Consider the following 18,790-nt stretch of genomic DNA (forward strand, 5'->3'; position numbering starts at 1 on the left):
TTATCTTTGTAATGCAGTGCTTGAGAAATTTTGGTCAAGTATTTATCCTGCTCTTGGAAGAGCTGGGTTGGATTCCAGAATGGAAGATGATGTGTGATGTGTTTGCTGCAGTCAGTGTGGTGCTACAGCACACAGGATTACAAATTCAGATTGTTTAGGTTTCGGAAGGCCTTTGGTGGAAAAGCCAAGGGACTGATATACAGAATCTTGCTGCATGATACAAATTAAATAACTATTATAAATATTTTAAAACTTGAGGGATTTTGGTTTGCATACAGGAATGAAGTTCTGCCTGGACACAAAATATCAAGTAGGAAGAGTTGCATTTGTTTTGCTGTGTGACTTGAAGAGAGAAAGGTTTGAGGTGGAGTAGGAGGAGAATGAGTCAGGGCAAAAAAGGCCCCCATAAGAAGGGGGAAAGGAAATACAGTCTACAGATTAAGAAGTGCTTTAAGGAAGGATGCTGTGAATACTGGTGCCAGCTTTGCTATGTGGGTAGGGAGCAGAAATGCTATTGCTTGGTGTTGCCATTTTCCCCAATATATTTGGAAGTTACTACTGTGGATGATACTAATACATCCTAAAATGGCCATGCCATATTTAGTACTTTATACTTGTATATCTGTGTATATGAAGACTTTATTTAGTCATAGTTTTGAAAGCAAGTTAAGCATGATGGGCTTAAATTTAGTCCTGCCAGCTGTTTTATATGCCTACTACTTAGGTACATGATATGCTGCCTTTCTTTTTTCCTTTATTCTCATGCTGTTAGCACAGTCCTTATAAACTGAAGCCATCTGGCTGTTCATAGCTGTAATGCTATCCAAATGTGTAAATTACTAAAAATGTATTCCCTTATGCTTAGGAGCACAGGCCTGAATTTGGTGCTGGGTTCCTCTGTCTAGAGAAGCTGGGATTAAGAGTGTTTTAGTCATGGTTTATTTAGTGCCATAAATTTTATTTGAACTAGAGAGAATAGGAAATTGTGAAGTGAGAGAATGTTTGTGAGAATAAAAATGAGTAATGAGTATGTGGGGAAAGAGAGAAATTATAGGCAATTTTTAAAATTGTTTAAATTTGTGGTGCTAATTCTTATCTGACTTCTGTTTTCCTCTGATTTTGGTCCAAACACAAATAAACTTTATATGCTGCTTATACATTTAAGGTAAGTATTGCAGAAATACCCATGCACTGGCAGGGGGTTCATGCAAGGAAAATATCCAGTTAAATAATGTAAGACCTTGTTTTGGTACTTAGAATTTCAGATGGACTTACTTGGAAGAAAACTGGAGAAAGTGAACCACAAAAATTTGAATAGAAATGTTTTTAATGGGTTTCCAGGTAATTGTGAACTGGAGGGGAACACTGTAAACCTTTGTTGCCTGAGGAAACAACTAACTTCTAGCATTATTTAACTGAAAATGTACATGAAGAGTTGAAAAGAACCTGAGTTACAGTCTAGAGGACTTCACTGTTTAAGCTTGATGTTTTGGCATACAGATGCTTGGGGTTTGGATGTATCGTGACTAAAGCTGCTTGATCTGGTTCTAATATCCTGTTTAGCTCTTGGTCATACCCACGCAGCACTACTGGCTGGGGATGGAGTGCCTGGACAGGGGCCAGGCAGGAAGGGACCTGGGGGTGCTGATTGACAACAGCTGAACATGAGCCAGTGTGTGTGCCCAGGTGGCCAAGGCAGCCAAGGGCATCCTGGCCTGTGTCAGGAATGTGTGGCCAGCAGGACCTGGGAAATCATTCTTCCCCTGTACTGGGCACTGGTGAGGCCTCAACTTGAGTGCTGTGTCCAGTTCTGGGCCCCTCAATTTAGGAAGGATGTTGAGGGTCTGGAGCATGTCCAGAGAAGAGCAGCAAGGCTGGTGAAGGGTCTAGAGAACAAGTCCCATGATAAGTGGCTGTGCGACCTGAGGTTGTTTAGCCTGAAGAAAGGGAGGCTCAAGTGAGACCTTATTCTCTGCAGCTGCCTAAAAGGAGGGTGTAGGCAGGTAAGGTTTTGTCTCTTCTTCCAGGCAACCAGCAACAAGAAGATAGCACAGTCTTAAGCTGCACAGGGGGATATTTAAGTTGGATGTTAGGAGGAATTTCTTCACAGAAGGAGTGATTGGACATTGGAATGGGCTTCTCCAGGGAGGTGGTGGAGTCACTGTCCCTGGAGATGCCTAAGAAAAGACTGGATGTGGCGTTTAGTGCCATAGTCTAGTTGACATGGTGGAATTTGGTCATAGGTTGGACTTGATGATCTCAAAGGTCTTTTCCAAATGTACTGGTTCTGTGATCCCGTGATTCTGTGGTTATGTGATTCTTTGTGTATGTGATGCTTACATAAGTTTGCTGTCCTCTTGCAAGTTAAGGTGCTCCTTATCTTCACTGTCTGCTGAAGGAAGATGTAAAGAAAAGTACTTTTCAGTGTTTTGAATATTGAAAGTTATTGCTATGCTTTTCTAAGTGAAATGTGTTGATGGGCAGATTCATTCAATGAAGATCCTATTCTGTGAACCCAAACCTCCACCCATGAAGTCTTCTTCAACCATGAAGGTCAAAGATGAAGAATCATTACTCTTCCATTACTCTTGCATTACTTGATACACATCTCTCTCAGGGACATGAAATACCTCTGCATGGTGGTTTTCAAAACTTAATACAAATGTTATTCTAGATTAAATGAAGTGATTGAAAATGTTGCTTGTAGTTCTTTCCTAATGTTTCAAATTTATGATCTCTAAGGTTGCATAGAAAGAAGTCTTTTCTCTAACTAAAACTAGGATAGACATTTCTTAATATTCTTTTTAATCAAGCAAAAGGTAGTTCACCTGCATTTTATGAAGTTTTTGCATGACAAATGCAATTGGCCTGTGTGACTACATATAGGATGTGAGATTATTTTTTAGTGGCGTAAACCATCCTGCTTAGAAAAGGATGACATATGTATATGTATGTGAACGTGTGGTTCCTCTTCCTAATTTTCTTGTGTTTAGAATATTAATTTTTTTTCAAAATGTTTCAATATGCTTGATTGAAATGCTGCACGTAACCTAAAGGCAGACTATAGAAAACATCATGCTGATGCAGAAGGAAATAGTCTAAGAAAGATTAATCTTGTCATGTTGCATGCAAGCTGTCTTACTCCATATTTATTTTTAGTGAATTTGGCAAATATGTATTGCTGTATTTGTACTGTCCTGTACAGTTACTTGTGGTTTCTCTGCATATTTAAAACACTTATACTTACAGATACCTACAAGCATTGCTTTGCCATGCTTGTGTTCTTCTGGTGTTTCTATAGGGTTGTTTTGTATAAATTATTAATGTCTGTGTAGATTTGGAGCTGAGAATCACATAACAGCTTTGAAAGCAGTGTGGAAATTGCAATAATCATATGTCCTTGATAGCTTTAACTGCCTTTGTTATTAGCCCACCTATACAGAGTATTATAATGCTATTATTTTATTATATTACTTTAAAGAATATAGTGATTTAGACTGGATTTCAGAAATATTTCCATTCATTGCTGAGACACATTCCATCTACTTAAAGACCAAGATAAACACAGTGGGTTTTATTTTATAACTGTGTCTTATTTTAAGAATGTCTATGGCTATCAGCATGATCAGTGAAACTTTCATTTCAGCAGCTGCTACAAAAACATCATAGTTTGAAAAAAACAACTGTTTTGAAGAAACTTTCACATAGAGGTACAATGGTTGTATTTATGTAATTGCTCTTGGCAACAGCTTCAGTAAATTTAAGTTGAAGTTCATCCATAAAATTAACTGACTTTCTCAATCCACTTGAACCTTGATCTGTTTTGGTGTAATGTTCTGGAGTTGGTGAAGAAGCTTTACAATTGGAGTCTGTAACCCCAAATGAGATTACACCACCTTCTTCTGATTCAGAATTTCCTGCTGTTGCAATATGTGTTGTTCCACAGAAATGAGGAGTAATTCCCACTCAGACACTATTGAGATTGCTCCCAGGGAACAGTGTTAGTGATGTATTCTTTCACTGCTAAAGAAAAGGCATCCTATTGTAAACTTGGTTGTTTCTCAATGAGTTTACAAACTTGTTCTAAATAATTCACTTAATCTTGAAGCTCTGTTTCCCAGGAGACAAAATACTTATTTTCTTAAAACCAATTTTTGCTTTAAGAACAAAGAAACCGCATGGTGGTTTTGAAGCTGTGGAATAGACATCCTTTATACCACAGACAATTGTGTTTTCACTGAGAGCCTTTTCTGTTCTTTTTTAAAAAATAGTATTATTTGTGGATTCCTCATTGAGAGGACTGTATTGAATCTGCATCAGTTGGCTGCGAAGTGTGGTGGTGTTTGAACTCTCCCCTGCATAGGCAGGATGCAGTGGGGCTGCACGTTCAGGAATGAACAGATGACATAGCAGAATTCCTTCATGCATTGGCCTCACTACCAGCAAGTTGTGAACATGTGCACAGTCCTCCCTTAGAAGGAAGCAAAAAGAACAGTCACAGTGAGCCTTTCTCTTCTCTGCTCTCATTTCAGGAACATTACCTCCAAAGCTGGTATTGCTTTTCTCAGATGATCTGTTTTCAAGCTATGTTGCTATTAAGTACTTCTACTGCAGGGCAGTGTCCCTGGAAAATGTGCTGTTTGCAATCTTTTGTGTTGGCCCTTTGAAGGTCATGACATTAAATCACAAAATCACAGGAATACCCCTGAGAAATTCTGAGGCTTTTACAGAGTGGCCATCCATCCCAGTTTAAGCACTTCTGAAGGAGGGGATGTTTTGGAATAAAGATTGCAGCATGTCTATTTTCTACCAAGAAAATGAGTCTGTGCTGGAAAGCAAACACATGTTAAGGCTGGATAACCAGAAAAGGGAGTTGACGCATGAGAAGGAAAGAATAAGCTGTTCTTCAGATTTTGATCAAAAGCTTTTTCTGCTTCTAAGGCATGACTGTTCTGTTTCTTGTAACACACACATTTATAAAGATCTCACACTCTATTCTCTAAATTTAAAGGGGTTTGGTGCATTCTGGTTGGACCCATGGCAGTTCAATGAGTATGATTATTACCTTTTCATGACTTTTGTTTAATACTATGGGTATTTCAGTTATGTTACCTGAGTTTGTTCTTGGTTAGATGAAAAAACACTGATGTATGATGAGTACCTGATACCTTTTATCTTGCCATGATGGTTCATTAATTTTAATAACCAGTGAAAACATACTTAGATTTATCTGACATGAAGAAGAAAATAGAGATTTACATGTTTGGGCTCCAAGTTACTTCCTTGCAATGTTTACTGCATACTTTGCAGCATAGACTCTTGCCCTCCAGGAGTTACAACAGGAAAATGCATTATGTTCTCATTTACAGTGCTAGACTCGTTGTCCAGTGATGAATGGTAGATGCGATAATATGCCAGGAGATCCTCATCCCTTAGGGAGAAGAAGGTGGAAGAAAGAATTAATATTTTTTATATTTTTCTGGATCCCACAACTCTGAGACTTGCTCAACATCAGCTTGCTCAACATCAGCTAACCAGAGAGTGGGAAGCATCCCTTTGTGTGTGGCCAGTTCTGAGCAGAACACAGGTGGATGCTCCAGGGTCTCCTTCAGTTTTTCCTTACTGCTGAGTTGTCATAGGTTGAACACATCCTGCTCTTGGTTTTGTGCTGTTGTACCATTTTACCACACTGCCTGCTTGGCTCAGTTTTTGTCCCTCCTTGACCTTTCCATTGTAATCATGGATCCATCAGCCCTTCAGCTCAAGGCCCAGCTGGGGAACTGTCACACTTGTGGTATTTGTCTGATGCTACTTGTCAACATTTGAAGGGTTCAGATCTGCAAGTAGATGTTTCTGGAGATGCCCATACTACTATTCTCTACTGTAGTCACAAAACCTTCTTTGCAGAAAACCCATCTGGGACTTGCTACCATGTTTTAAAATATCCTCATGACTAATAAACTATAAAATATCTTGTCATTGTTGTAGCACATAGGGGATCCGGTAATAAATTAGAGGTCCTCTGTGACAAGTACCATAGGTATATAATAAAACAAAAACCTCTGGGAATGCTTCAGTCTAAGTTCATATTTTTTCCTTATGCACCCAAAAATAGGATTAATCAAATTTCATGCCTAAGGGCTTAAGCGGATGGACTATGAAAGAAAATTTCATGAGTCAGCAGTGTAGCAGTCCTGCATCACTGGAAAGTATGCACTTTCGTAATGTACGAGATAAAACCTTTCATTTAAACATTTCTCACAGCTTATCTAGTTTCCCTTAGACAGTGGTTTAAAGTAGTAGAATCCCAGATTAATATTCAGCAACTAGAGAACAATGTTTAATTTTATTTGAAATATTTCTTTCCTCCTGTTCTAAACGAAAATGCCAACTTTGTTACAAGATCATTAAAATGCTTAAGTGCTAAAGAGGATTTTCTGATTCAGTGTTTTCATGTCTTCTCATAACTACTTTTTCAGGTTGTATTGGTCAGTGGACATCTGGACAGCTGGGACGTTGGGCAGGGAGCTATGGATGATGGTGGTGGAGCATTTATATCATGGGAAGCATTATCACTCATTAAGGATCTGGGTAAATCTTTAATTTTAAAATATTTTTAATGCATACATTTCCAGGACATTTTGTATGATAGCTGAACTGGATTTTCTATTTTATCTATGTCTCTGAGCACAAATATTAATTTTGTCACTATACTAAAACTAGTGTAGAAAAACTAGTTCAAAACAGACTTTTTAGATTGTTGAGTTGATATCAAGTAACTTTTCCTCCTTCATCAGATGGAATCTCTTTTTCCTCCTTATTCCCTTTTTCCACAAATGTAACCCATGGTCAAGAGGAATGCCTACTGTATTCATTAGAAGCTAAAATCAGCTGCTGCTCCTGCCCTGGCAGCCTTTAAACAATAAACTATCTTTCCCTGCTTCCCAGTGGGAGGATTTGTGCACTTCAACAGTCTCAGTCTTTCTTGAAGAGCTCTTTGTAGACAAGCTCTGTTATGTGATTAACTGCTTGCATACTGCAGTCCTGAATATCAGACATCCCTGTGAGTTCCTATTCCTTCATTTTGTTTGAACCTCTGATCTCTCAAATTCCCAGCTTTGGAATGATTGGATTATCAATCTGTAACCAAAACAAAGTGTGCCTGTTAAAATTTTTTGGTCTTTTAAAAGCAAACTAATTAGGATTCTTCCAGAAAGAATCCAAGTGTACTCCTTCTTTCAGTGTTTTTTAATTTATTTTTTTATGATGCTTGGAAAAATTGCCTGTGTTTCTTCCACTTTCAAGGACAAGAAAGTTATTCTGCTGTGTTGGGTATTCTATTCTATTCAAAATAAACTGTTGTGTGTTTCTTAAGGGCAAGTTCATGGTGGCATTGTATAATTTTTATTCACTGGGTTTCCCTTCACGCATGACTGAAATGCATCACTTTCTTCTGTTTAAATATTTGATTTCCTCTGGTAGCAGCCTGTGTGTTTGCTGTGCAACCTGTGGTGAAATGCTGTTCTCTGAGCTGGGAAATGCTGCAGCCTTTGCTGATGGGGACTATTGTGACCGACTGTTGAGTTCTGCCCTTCTCTTTGTACCAGTGTTCTGCAGGAACACAAGGCTGGAGAGACCTTCTGGGTCTTCATAGCTGTGGGTAACCAAGGGGCCTTTCACAAACTGGCCTCCATAGTAGATTGGTTAATCCAGATTTAATATCTTATGCATTCAAAATCTGATAAAAACAAAGAAAAAAAAAAGAGCAAAAAGAGGAGAGCAAAATAAAAATATGTGAAGATTGTGTGAGAAACAAATTATTGATTTCTATTTAAAATAAATTCCATAGATTGTGTTTTGAATGAGCATTGTGTTTTGCACTGTGGAGACTTTGTTTGATATTCCTTTGGATGCTGATAAATTTAGTCGCACACTAGTTCACGAAATACATTTGAAATGAAGATAAGTCAACTCAGTTGACTCTATGCATGTGTAGAAATTTTTTACTGTGTCCAGGGAGTCTTAAAGCCATGGTGCATTATGTAGCCATAAAACTGTGTCAGCATTTACCAGAGTATAACTGATCTTACAGCTGTGGTGATATGATCCTCAAGCTGAAATGAACATTCTGAAATATGATTTCTAGAATATTAATTTATATTGTGCAGTAAGAAATAACACCAGTACTTCTGCCATGGTCCTTTGGGTTAATGAAAGCAAAATACTATTGCACTATTAAAGCAGGATCTTCAATGATGGTCTAATAGCATTTCATCGTGATATCACTGTGACTCATGGACATGGCTTATGGACAAGACACAAATTATGCCTGTTAATTTGGATTCTGAAAATTTCATGTAATGCACTTCCATACTTTCAACATAGCCTCCTCCCAAAACCATTTAACAGCTATTGGCTTAAGACCAAATACATGATATTATTTGAAAAATCATTAAAATTATGGTTCAAGATGGTAAGATTTTATTTTAAGCAATACAGTTTGTTTTCTTGCCTCAAGTAAATTTTTTAATAGTTCTTGCTTTTATTTCTAAGTAAATCAGTTACTTAATGTATTGATCTTTATACTTTCTCATATTTCTTGAATCTTCAGTGTTAGCTTTTTGGGGTTTTTTTAACTGAGGTGACAATTTTTGTGCTATATTGGTATATTTCTTTCTTTTAGTTTTGTTTTACTTTTGGGTTTTCTAGCTTTTCAGACACCATAATAGTTACACGCTCCCTACAAGGACATGTGCCAGTCCAGAACAATCTGAAGTAGTTTCACATAGCCTTCAAAACTTCAAATATTTGGTAGCATTTTTTTTCCATTTCCATTTTGGCTTCTCATGAATATTGTTTCTTTTTGAGGGAAAGGCAACTACATCAAAGTCAGAGCGAACTGAAACTGTTTTGCATTATATTAGCAGAGAGTGGAATGAAAGTATTTTATTGATGTAAAATCCCATGTATACATTTCAGAAGAGTAGTACCTTAAAAGCATAGGACCAATTGTGATCTGCTGTAGTTTTTGAACACTGTTTAAAGTTATAACCATTCAGTTAGTTCTGGAAAGTAGAAGAGCTAACAAGTGGAAAGTTTCAGTTTGTCTGAATACTTTGCTTCTAACAGCTGTAATATCTCTCTGCTCAACTTCCACAGTGGGACGATGGGAAGGGGGTACCTGCTGGTGGTGCCATTCCCTCTCATCCATCTTCAGGGAGGAAGCGCAGGCAGCAAATTCAGAGCAAATTTCAACTTCTAGAAATTGAAATGGCTACATTTCAACAAGGTGAATCTTGCTATGTTTTCTGTACAGCTGCAATTTCACTCTCAAAACATCCCCTTCAATAGTGTATAGTTAAACTTCAGTACCAGCTTGCGCACCTGTTGGTGCCATGCTGGCTGTAGACATCTCCTGACCAGAGTAAAAAGAAGCATTTTCCCTAGTGCATCCATATCAAGTTCTTTGTATCGACTAAACTCTCATGGCTGCTTGCTTTGCTGATAGCTAATCTCAGAAAAATTTACTAAGTAATGGTCATACTGACTATTGGTGTTCAAAGGGGTCTTTTCTCACCAATTATAATGAAGCGTAATGAAGCAAAAAGGAAAGAAAAGCATGAATTAAATTCTTGAAGCTTGCGTATGCCACTGATAGGCAAGATCTGTGGCAAGCTGCTTCATGGCTGATGTGCTTAATAAAGGAAGAACTGGAAATGTTTCCACAGAAGCTGTTTATGTGAAGAAACGTGAACATTTCAGTTGGTTATTACTCCTTAGTCCTTTCAGTGGGAATAAAGACGTTTTTAGAGTCACTGAGGCAGTTTGTGAACTGATCTGAACTGGTAAACTCCCTGTCCTTCAGGGAAGCCAAGGCTGTTGTGATTAGCTGAGGATTTCTGATGCTTAAGAAATTACTCTTCTACACTTGCAGGCAGAGTGTCCATGGCAGTAAACTTGTGCAACGTGCAGTTTGTCTTCTGCAATGTCTGACAGCATGTGCCCTGCCCAGTCCTCTGCAGGCTTTAATATTTTGATCTATTTTAACTAATTTTGATGGAGGCATAAAAATATTTAGAAAAGGAAGTTTTTATGTACTCTTCAAATAGGTGACTGAGGAGAGATGGGCAAGTGCATTTAGGTCCCATCTGAGGAGAGGCACTTTTATTCTTTTCTTAGAGATGGCAAACACCTGGTTACCAGAACACATGTAGCATTGTGGTAATCACCAGTCTCTTTCCTTTTAATCTGTCTGCAAACTCTGTGTGAGAGATTGCAAATATCTCCATGGCAGTATTGAGAGAGTTATTTGGGGTAATTAAGAGATGATGGGAAGACACTGGAGGTGTTTTAGAGAGGAAAGGCTAGCAGGTTCCCATCATTAAGCTGAGGGAGTCCATGGGGTGTTGGATGAGCTGTAATGTAGTGTGATGAGGCCCTTTGGAAGCTGTAGGAGACACAGCACTCAAGCAAATTGCAGTTTTCTAGTTTTACAGAACACCAGCTGTGCTGCTAATTACAGCCTAGAAATCTCAAATCCAACTTGTTTTCAGGTTCCATTTATATTTCTAAACTTTTGTTAGTTTGTTAGTTTATGTACAAGGAAGAGCATCTCTGGAGCTGGCTAATGCCATTTGCCTCAGCGTTTTTATGTTGGCCCAGTTAGTGCTCTGGTGTTGTTTGAAACACAGCTTCTCATGTCCCTCTCTCACACAAGGAGAGATAAAAGGTGAGATAAAAGACTAAATAAGCAGCTACACATAGAACATCACACAAAATTTATTTTGCTGCCATATTTTTTTGTTGGTTGGACAGTTTGCAGGACTTGATCCTCCTTTGGATATTGGTTGTCAGTTTCTGTGGAGGAAATATTTGTCCTCCTTTCCCACCATTTCAAGCCTGCAGCTCTTCTTGCTCGGGAGTCACTTCTGCACTGGGTATTTGAGCGGGAAGCAGCTCGTATGTGTCCAGTGGATTCAGAGCTTTAGTCAGTACTGCCTCTTTGCTCCTAATCCAGCTGTGCTCCCATACTGCTTGGCTGAGGGGCATTTCCCAGCTGAGGCTGCAGGTGTTCTGCCCTCCTCCAGCCCTGCCAAAGCCACCTCACACTCTAGTGCTGGAAATATGGGCTTTTCATCCCTAAAGGGAGCTTGAAGGAACTGAATAATAACAATAATAGAGAAAGATCTTCAGGATGTGGTTGTATGGCAGTGTCAGATTTCCAAACATAGTACTTTAAGTCTCCTAACAGCAGTAGGGAGCATACTGGTGTTAGAAATCCAGTTGATTTTGGTAGATGAATTTCAGTGCTTTCCTCTGAAAAACTTCAGAAATTATAATTGTTATGTCTTTTTTTTAATTAAACATCTGGAATCAATTTTTTTCCTGTTGAGAATAGAAACTGATGGGGTATGTAACTTGACGCTACAGTCTAGTCTGTTTTCAGAGACCCATCTCTGCTAGCACAGGAGGAATCAGTCAACAGGTTCTTTATTCACATCCCAGGTTTCTTTCAGCAGCATTTACCCACAAGCTCTCTTTCCTTGTTCAAGAAAGAGAGCTTTTTTCTACCTTTTCCTGGCTGTGAAGCTCTCTTTTGCTTCATTGCTAGCTAACTCTTGGTGCTCTGCCAAGCCCAGTGGTGCATACCCGTCCATGAGCTACTGCTCAATCTGGGGACATCTTCAGAAGGCAATGGCTGAGCTGTGAATTTGTCAAATGACAAACTTCTCCTCTTTCTCTTCAATTGCTTGAACTGCAGCCAGCGTAAGGAGTTGCCAGTGAATGCTATCTGAACCCCTGCTTCCACTGGAGTGGTCAGTGCAGACTCCAGGAGAGGCTGCGCTCCAAAGACCAGCACAGTGGTGGGTTGGGATGCAGAGTGAACAGTTCCCTGCGCGTGCTGTGTGCACTGAGCTCGTGTTCAGTCATGTCTGCCTACTGCCTCAGACCAGGAAATCTCTGCTTGGACTGTGCCTCAAAGTGCTTCTGAGAGTCCTGTTCTTCCATGTAAGAAAACACTTGCTAAGGAGAGCTGCCAGAGCTAGTGAATAGCAGCAGTCAAGTAGATGAACAGGGAACATTTTCCTCTTTCACAGCCAGGGTAGGATGGTGATGGAGCTAGATAGCTGCTAGAGTAGCTTGATGAAGGAAGAATGATTGTTGACAAAATCTAATCCCAGTCATCACACCTTTTACACAGCTTTCCTGCATTCCTAGACGATGATGAAACATGAAAAAGGGAGAAATGTATGGTGATAGATGATAGGGGCCATTTCTTTTCTTTGTCTATTTGCCAGCATTAAGCTAACTGAGGCTTCATAAATCAGCTTTCCTGTAGATGTAGACATGGATCTGGCACGACCAAATTAGTGCTTTATAGAAAAAAGACACAGAAAACTACAGAAATGTTTTTAAAACAATGCATGTAAGAATTTTAAGGTATTAATTGAGTTATTATTACTCATAAGGAGTTGATTAGACAGTTTTTCCCCCTTAAAACTTATTTAAAATTGAAATTGTAACTCTTATCTGAATTATATTCATGACTAATGTAACTGGAAAACCATTAGACAGATTTTTGTACAGTTCACTGTAGTCTTTGTATGAAGCTACATTTCTCCAGTCCAAATTCACTGGCTAATATATGAGGACTAAAGATATGTTTTATTAAAAACATGATCACCAGAGTAATTCCTTTTCTGCTAGCTTAATTGAAGTCAAATGAATGCAATTTTAACATGCTTGCAAAATATTTTGTTAAACATTTTTTTGAATTTCTTGTAGTGGTGTAATTTGCAGTCTAGGAGATATGTTGTGAAACATAATTAAATTACTACTTTTACAGTTTCTAAAGGACTACTTTTACAGTTTCTGGGTTTTTTTCTTTAATCAAATATGCCTGATATTAACTTCTTGTTCTTACATTCTTTTCACTTTCCCAAGGCTGAGTGTTTTGTTCTGGCCTTCACATTTTCAATTCTATTAAATCTTCTTGGTATGAAATGTCTGCATATGCTGTTACACTACAAATACATTTATTCCTTCATTTTAACATTTGCTTGAGTGCATATTTAGCAAGTACTTAAATCTTCAATTTTCATACTGTGTTGACATAGCAGAAGGGTGACTACAAACATAAAAGGTTGCTAATCTGATGGTAAATTTAGATATACAGCCCTCCATAGCAATTTTGCTCTTTGTCTTGTGGACTGCTGCTTCTCTGCAAGATTTAATTTACCCAGAAAATTAAAGAAAAAATTGTAGCTTTGATTATCTGTAAAAATCTTTTAAAACCTGACAATGCTAGCTGTTGTGTGTTATTGGTTTTGTTTTTCACATCTCTAACATGGTTGATGTGGTGAAGTGCTGAAATCCTTCCCAAATGAAATAAGGGACATCTTGTCCTTACTGTCATTTTTTTTTAAGGTATAAATTTTCAATATGGAGACAGAAGTGTGCCTGTTTCATTTTCTGACTCATCAGTTCTCAGAATAGCCTAACAGATTTGTTTTCTATTCCAAAGAGCAGGACAGCAGAGGCAGAATTCAGACCCACCTCTCATTATGATCAAACCATGCCTGATATTTGTAATCCCATAGAGTGTGGGAGTGGGCCCCACATTGCATTTTCTTCTCCCCAGTTTTGTGGGATCACATATACCCTTACGGAAGAATGTGTTCCTGAAGAGGAATAAAGTGTATTTTAAATCTGGACAGTGTCTTATTCCTTTTGTGGGACTCGGAGAACACGTTTACAGGACCAGAGCAAGGCATGGGGTGGAGGAGTTCTCTGCTGACTCTGCACTTGGCTTTTTTACACAGGAAAGTTTTTGTTTCCTTTTCTTCTCCTTTTCTTCTTTTTCCCCTCTTTTTTTTTGGTACACATGATTTGTAGTGGCTCCATGGCACTACACGAAACAGTTCTTAGTTTAAAACCCCATGTGCAGACAAGCACATTTGGCAGTACTTCTCATCTGAAGTGCCCCTCAGCTGTGCTGCCAGGTGGCAGGAAGCTGTCCACAGAGATACCCTCTCTCTGGCACTGTTGTTGCCTGACTTGCAGCCCATAAGCACGTGGCTCTGGGCTTGGCTTCCCTCCTCTCTCCCTCACTCCCCCAGTCAAAGGGCTTAATCCATGTTATTTTTAGTTACTAGACTTGCAAATCATTCACAGATTTCCCCTCCAGTCTTGGATACCCAGGTCCTTCCTTGACATTTCCTCTTGGATATTGCATTGCTTTTAAAAATAAATCTATCTAAAACATCTCCCATTTCCCTTCTCCACTCTTCTGTAGATCTGCCCCTCTGTCATATCATCAACCTCCCTAGAAACAGAAAAAGAAAATTGCTTGTGTAATCTCAGTGTCTTGCTGCACTGCTGTTAAGGCTGATGGTGCTCAGCAAATCCAGTCTTTCCCTAGGTTGGCTCACCTTGGGCACTGCCTTGCCCCTGTGCTGCCCTCTTTGAAAGGCCTGTCCAAACGGCTGCTCACAGTCTGTGCTAGTGGCAGTCGTGTCCTCTCAAGCCCCAAAACATGTTTCTGAGCAAGCTGACAGCCCCAGGCGAGGCTGAGCTGCAGCATCCGGCTTGGTTCATCACTCTGCTTTGATTTCCCCTCCCCAGCCACAGACCTGCCCATTTTCTGTTGTCCTGCAATGCTTCATCTCTTCTGCTCCAGACCTCATCTCTCCTTACTCCAGAGTTTTGACACTCAGTGGTTTTTTTGTTTCCCAGTGCTATTTTTTGCAGTGCTTTGTCCTCAGTGCCACAAAAAGAAGCTATCAACAGACAAAAATCAAGGAGATTGCACTGCATTAGACTGGTTTAAGAAGAAAAGAAAGTTTCCGAAGCTGAAAGCTGTTTCCCATGCCTAATTTGAGCCTCACTAGGGAATTAGAAATATGTTATAATCAAGGTTTAAGTAGCACTAAAAGGGTTTTTTTCAGCTGTTCTTTGCCTTGTTTTTGTAAGCTTTTAACTTTGAAGCTCTACGAAGAACTTGAGGGTTCTGATTGGTGAGAGGGTGGACATGACCTGGCAATGTGCACTTATAGCCTAGAAAGCCAAATATGTCCTGGGCTGCATCCAAAACAACATGGCCAGCAGGGTGAAAGAGGGGATTCTGCCTCTCTGGTCTCCCCTTGTGAGACCCCACCTGTGCTGCATCCAGCTCTGAGGATCCCAGGATAAGAAGGATGTGGACCTGCCGAGGTGAGTGCAGAGGAGGGCCTTGAAGATGATTACAAGGACCTCTCCTGTGAGGAAAGGCTGAGGGAATTGCAATTGCTCATCCTGGAGAAGAGAAGGCTTAGGGATGACTTTATTGTGGCCTTCCAGTACCTGAAGGAAGCACACAAGAAAGATGAGGAGAGTCTCTTTAGAAGAGCATGTAGTGACAGGGCATGGTGCAATGGTTTCAGACTTAGAGAGGAGGTTTAGATTAGATGTTTGGAAGGAATCCAAATTCCTTGGATGAGATGGTGAGGGTGGTGAGGCACTGGCACAGGTTGCACAGAGAGGTTGCAAATGCTCTGTCTTTGCAAGTGTTTAAGGCCAGGCTGGATGGAGGTCTGAGCAACCTGGCCTAGTGAAATGTCGCTGCTCATGGCAGGGACGTTAGAACGAAATGATCTCTAATGTCCATTCCAACCCAAACCATTCTATGATTCTGTGATTTTCTCTGTGAAATCATTATTTGTCACTCAATTAAAAAAACAATTTCTTCTTAAATAAATGAATACACAGGCACTTTTCTGCACAAGTACTGAGATCAATTGTTTAAACCGTAGAGAGCTGTGTTTCTAACAAGAGTGAAAGCCAAAGTACTTTTCTGGTTTAGAATGGAAATTTCTTCTAGGTCTTCAGAGGAAAAAGTCTGGACATCTTCAATTAACTGTGTTATTACTATCATCCTATTGATTACAGTTTATTTCTGTATGTATATTATTTGAAATTAGGCAGGGAAACAGGTTGCTAGCAGTAAGAGCTTTTTCTCTTCCTTGCCCGTACCACAGGATACATACATCAGGTATTAGCAGATTATACTGCTGTTTTTGATGATGAGTTCTTATCTTTAGCAAAATGTGGAGTACTGGTTTTATTTTTATTTTATGCTGTGACAGAAATGGAAATTCCAGGTATTTTATGAGAAGTACATGCACGATAGAAATATCCCGTCTAATGACACCCAGTAAATCCCCTATGTCTAATCAGCTCCAAACTTGAAAAAGGTAGGGAGTGTAATAAGAATTTAAAGAATGCCAGCAACATCATTATGTATCTTGATATTTTTTGTATAAATACTTATAAATATTTTTGTATACATACCTTTTAAAGAAATTAAAAACCACAGGGTAACAATTCAGAAAAGGCCATAGCCCATGTATGTTCAGCACAGCAGAAGACAATGCTTAAGGATGATATATCTGTATATACCTCCCTAGTAGCTCCTAAAGCAAGTACATTAGTGACTTAAGAAGTAAGAGAACATAGAGAATAGTTTGGGTTGATAAACATCATTAAAGGTCATTTAGTCCAACATCCCTATGATGAGCAGGAACTGCTTCAACTTGATCAGGTTGCTCAGAGCCCTGTTGCATCTGACCTTGAATTTCTCCAGGGATGGGGCATCTACAATCTCTCTGGGCAACCTGTGACCATGTTTCACTGCCCTCACTGTAAAAAGCATTTCCTTAGATCTAATCTGAATCTACCCTCCTTTAGCTTAAAACCTTTGCTCCTTGTCCTTATTGTCACGGGCCCTGCTAAAAAGCCTGTCTCCCTTTCTTGTTGATTCCTTTCAGTTACTGGAAGGCTCCTCTAAGGTCTGCCTGGAGCTTTCTCTAGCCTCAGCCTTTCCTCATAGGAGAGAAGTTCCATCCATCTGATCATCTCTGTGACCCTCCCCTGGACCCACTTACCCATGTCCGTGTCTTCCCTGTGCTGAGGACTTCAGGGCTGGATGCAGCACTCCAGTGGGGTCTCCCCAGGGGAAGTAGAGGGCAGAGTCACCTCCCTTGATTGGCAGTGCAATTTATTCTACTTTATGCTCAGATCAAGGCTTTTCTAGGCCATTTATGCAGGGTCTTAGGAATGCATTACTTCCTTGTTTTGCTTTGCTTCTGTGTACAGCTTTTGCTTTCCTTCTTAAATTGTCTTTATCTCAACACATGACCTTTTTAGCTTTTATTCCGCTGATTTTCTCCCTTATCCCATTGGTGAGGGAGTGAGCAAGCAGCTGTGAGGGGCTTGGCTGCCAGCTGAGGTTAAACCTTGACACCTGTTAATCTACTCACATCCATTTGCATTTTGCTTGTATGCCTCATATAAGCTGAACAGCTATTTGATTTGCTTGTGTGTGATACCATGAGTTGATTTGCAGGGAAAATATCTGTTTTTACAAAGGTGGAATGCTTTTTATGGTTTTGTAAACTGGTCAGCCTTAAAATGACGTTGAAGAAGCCTGTTAGCAATCTACACACTGTCTTCTTATAAAATATTTTATCTTTGTGATCCTCCCCATCGGTAAGGATTTATGGTTATAAAGTAGGAAAATAGTTACTGAAGGAAATTTTGTGTTTATAGTACTGATCTCTATTTTGATTTTAGAAAGATGATTCAAGTTTTCCTTCCTGACTTGTAGGCTATATTGAGAATGAAGTAGTTTTATTTTTTTCCTTTACATGTGACTGGCCATTATGATCTGTCTCTACATGTACAAAATGTTACATTTCAGTTTTGCTATGTGGGAATGTCTCAATTCTGTCAAGCACGAGCAAGACATGTAGGACGTAAAATTCAGGTCTTGCTGCTGTTATCTATGAATGTGGGCAATTTATGATGATTTAAAAGAAACAGAATATAGAGTCAATAAGCCCTGCACATTGGTATGACAGAAGTGTTTGTGGTACCCAAGGAAAAGGAAAGGATAGCAGCCACTCCAACATAGAGGGAGTGTAATAGAGCAGGTGTCCAGCTGTGCTTGCTGCAGATGTATCCTTAGTCATAGATTGACCATATCAATGTTTTTATTTCATTCGTGATTCCACATGCCCATAGTATCTTTTTGTTTGAGATAAACCCTAAGGATATAGAGGCTGATCACCAAAACGTTCTTTTGTGGTAAACTATGATTTTATTTCAGTTAAGGGCAAGAAGGGAGAAAAAAAGATAACACATTTTTCTAAAACACTGTGGAGATTTGGAAATTCATTTGTAGGTTTTTTCTTCTGATAGCCTCTTTAATAGTATGTAATAAGTCATTTATTCAGATAAGAAGGAAAGAGGCACGATTTTATTTGTATAACAGTTTTCCTTCATTTAAAATTGCTTACTCACCCCTCAATGTGTTGCACCCATCATAAAACAGTTTCCTAGCCCAATTGCTATTTTATCCTGTCTTTTCAATATATATTTGGGCTGCAATCTGAAAGACTTCTGATTTTGTGAAGATGATACCTTGCTGAGGAACCAGTGGTTTTTAAGAAGCAAACCAAAGTAGTTAAATTTACTTTGAAAAACTTCTGTAAATTGAATACAGAACTTAATTTTTTTTCTAATAAAAACATGCATTGAGAATATTCTCAGCAATTTTACTTCTGGATACTGGATTTGTTTGCTGCTCTTTGGTCAGATTAGCTCTGTTTTTAATAACAGATAAATAGTTATCACTTTCAGATTAAGATAATAAGGAAATTAAATTTTCCCCTGTAGACTTTGTTTGTATTTAAAATAACTGCCTCCATAGCTCATGTATTTTTATTTTTTCAAGTTGCCCATTTAATTTCAG

The 18,790-nt window shown here is 39.1% G+C and overlaps 1 protein-coding gene across 1 annotated transcript in view; it reads left to right on the forward strand.

Moving 5' to 3' along the window:
• The window catches only part of CPQ (carboxypeptidase Q), a 146,707-nt gene that overhangs the window by 86,549 nt on the left and 41,368 nt on the right, over positions 1–18,790 (forward strand). The window contains exon 5 of the mRNA XM_054292136.1: positions 6,480–6,591. Coding sequence (XP_054148111.1) covers positions 6,480–6,591 — 112 coding nt within the window. The remainder of the gene's footprint in view (positions 1–6,479; positions 6,592–18,790) is intronic.

Source organism: Melozone crissalis, unplaced genomic scaffold (assembly GCF_028551555.1).
Source record: "Melozone crissalis strain CALT ecotype California unplaced genomic scaffold, PUWL_Pcris_2 ptg000002l_1, whole genome shotgun sequence".
In the NCBI taxonomy this organism is placed as follows: domain Eukaryota; kingdom Metazoa; phylum Chordata; class Aves; order Passeriformes; family Passerellidae; genus Melozone; species Melozone crissalis.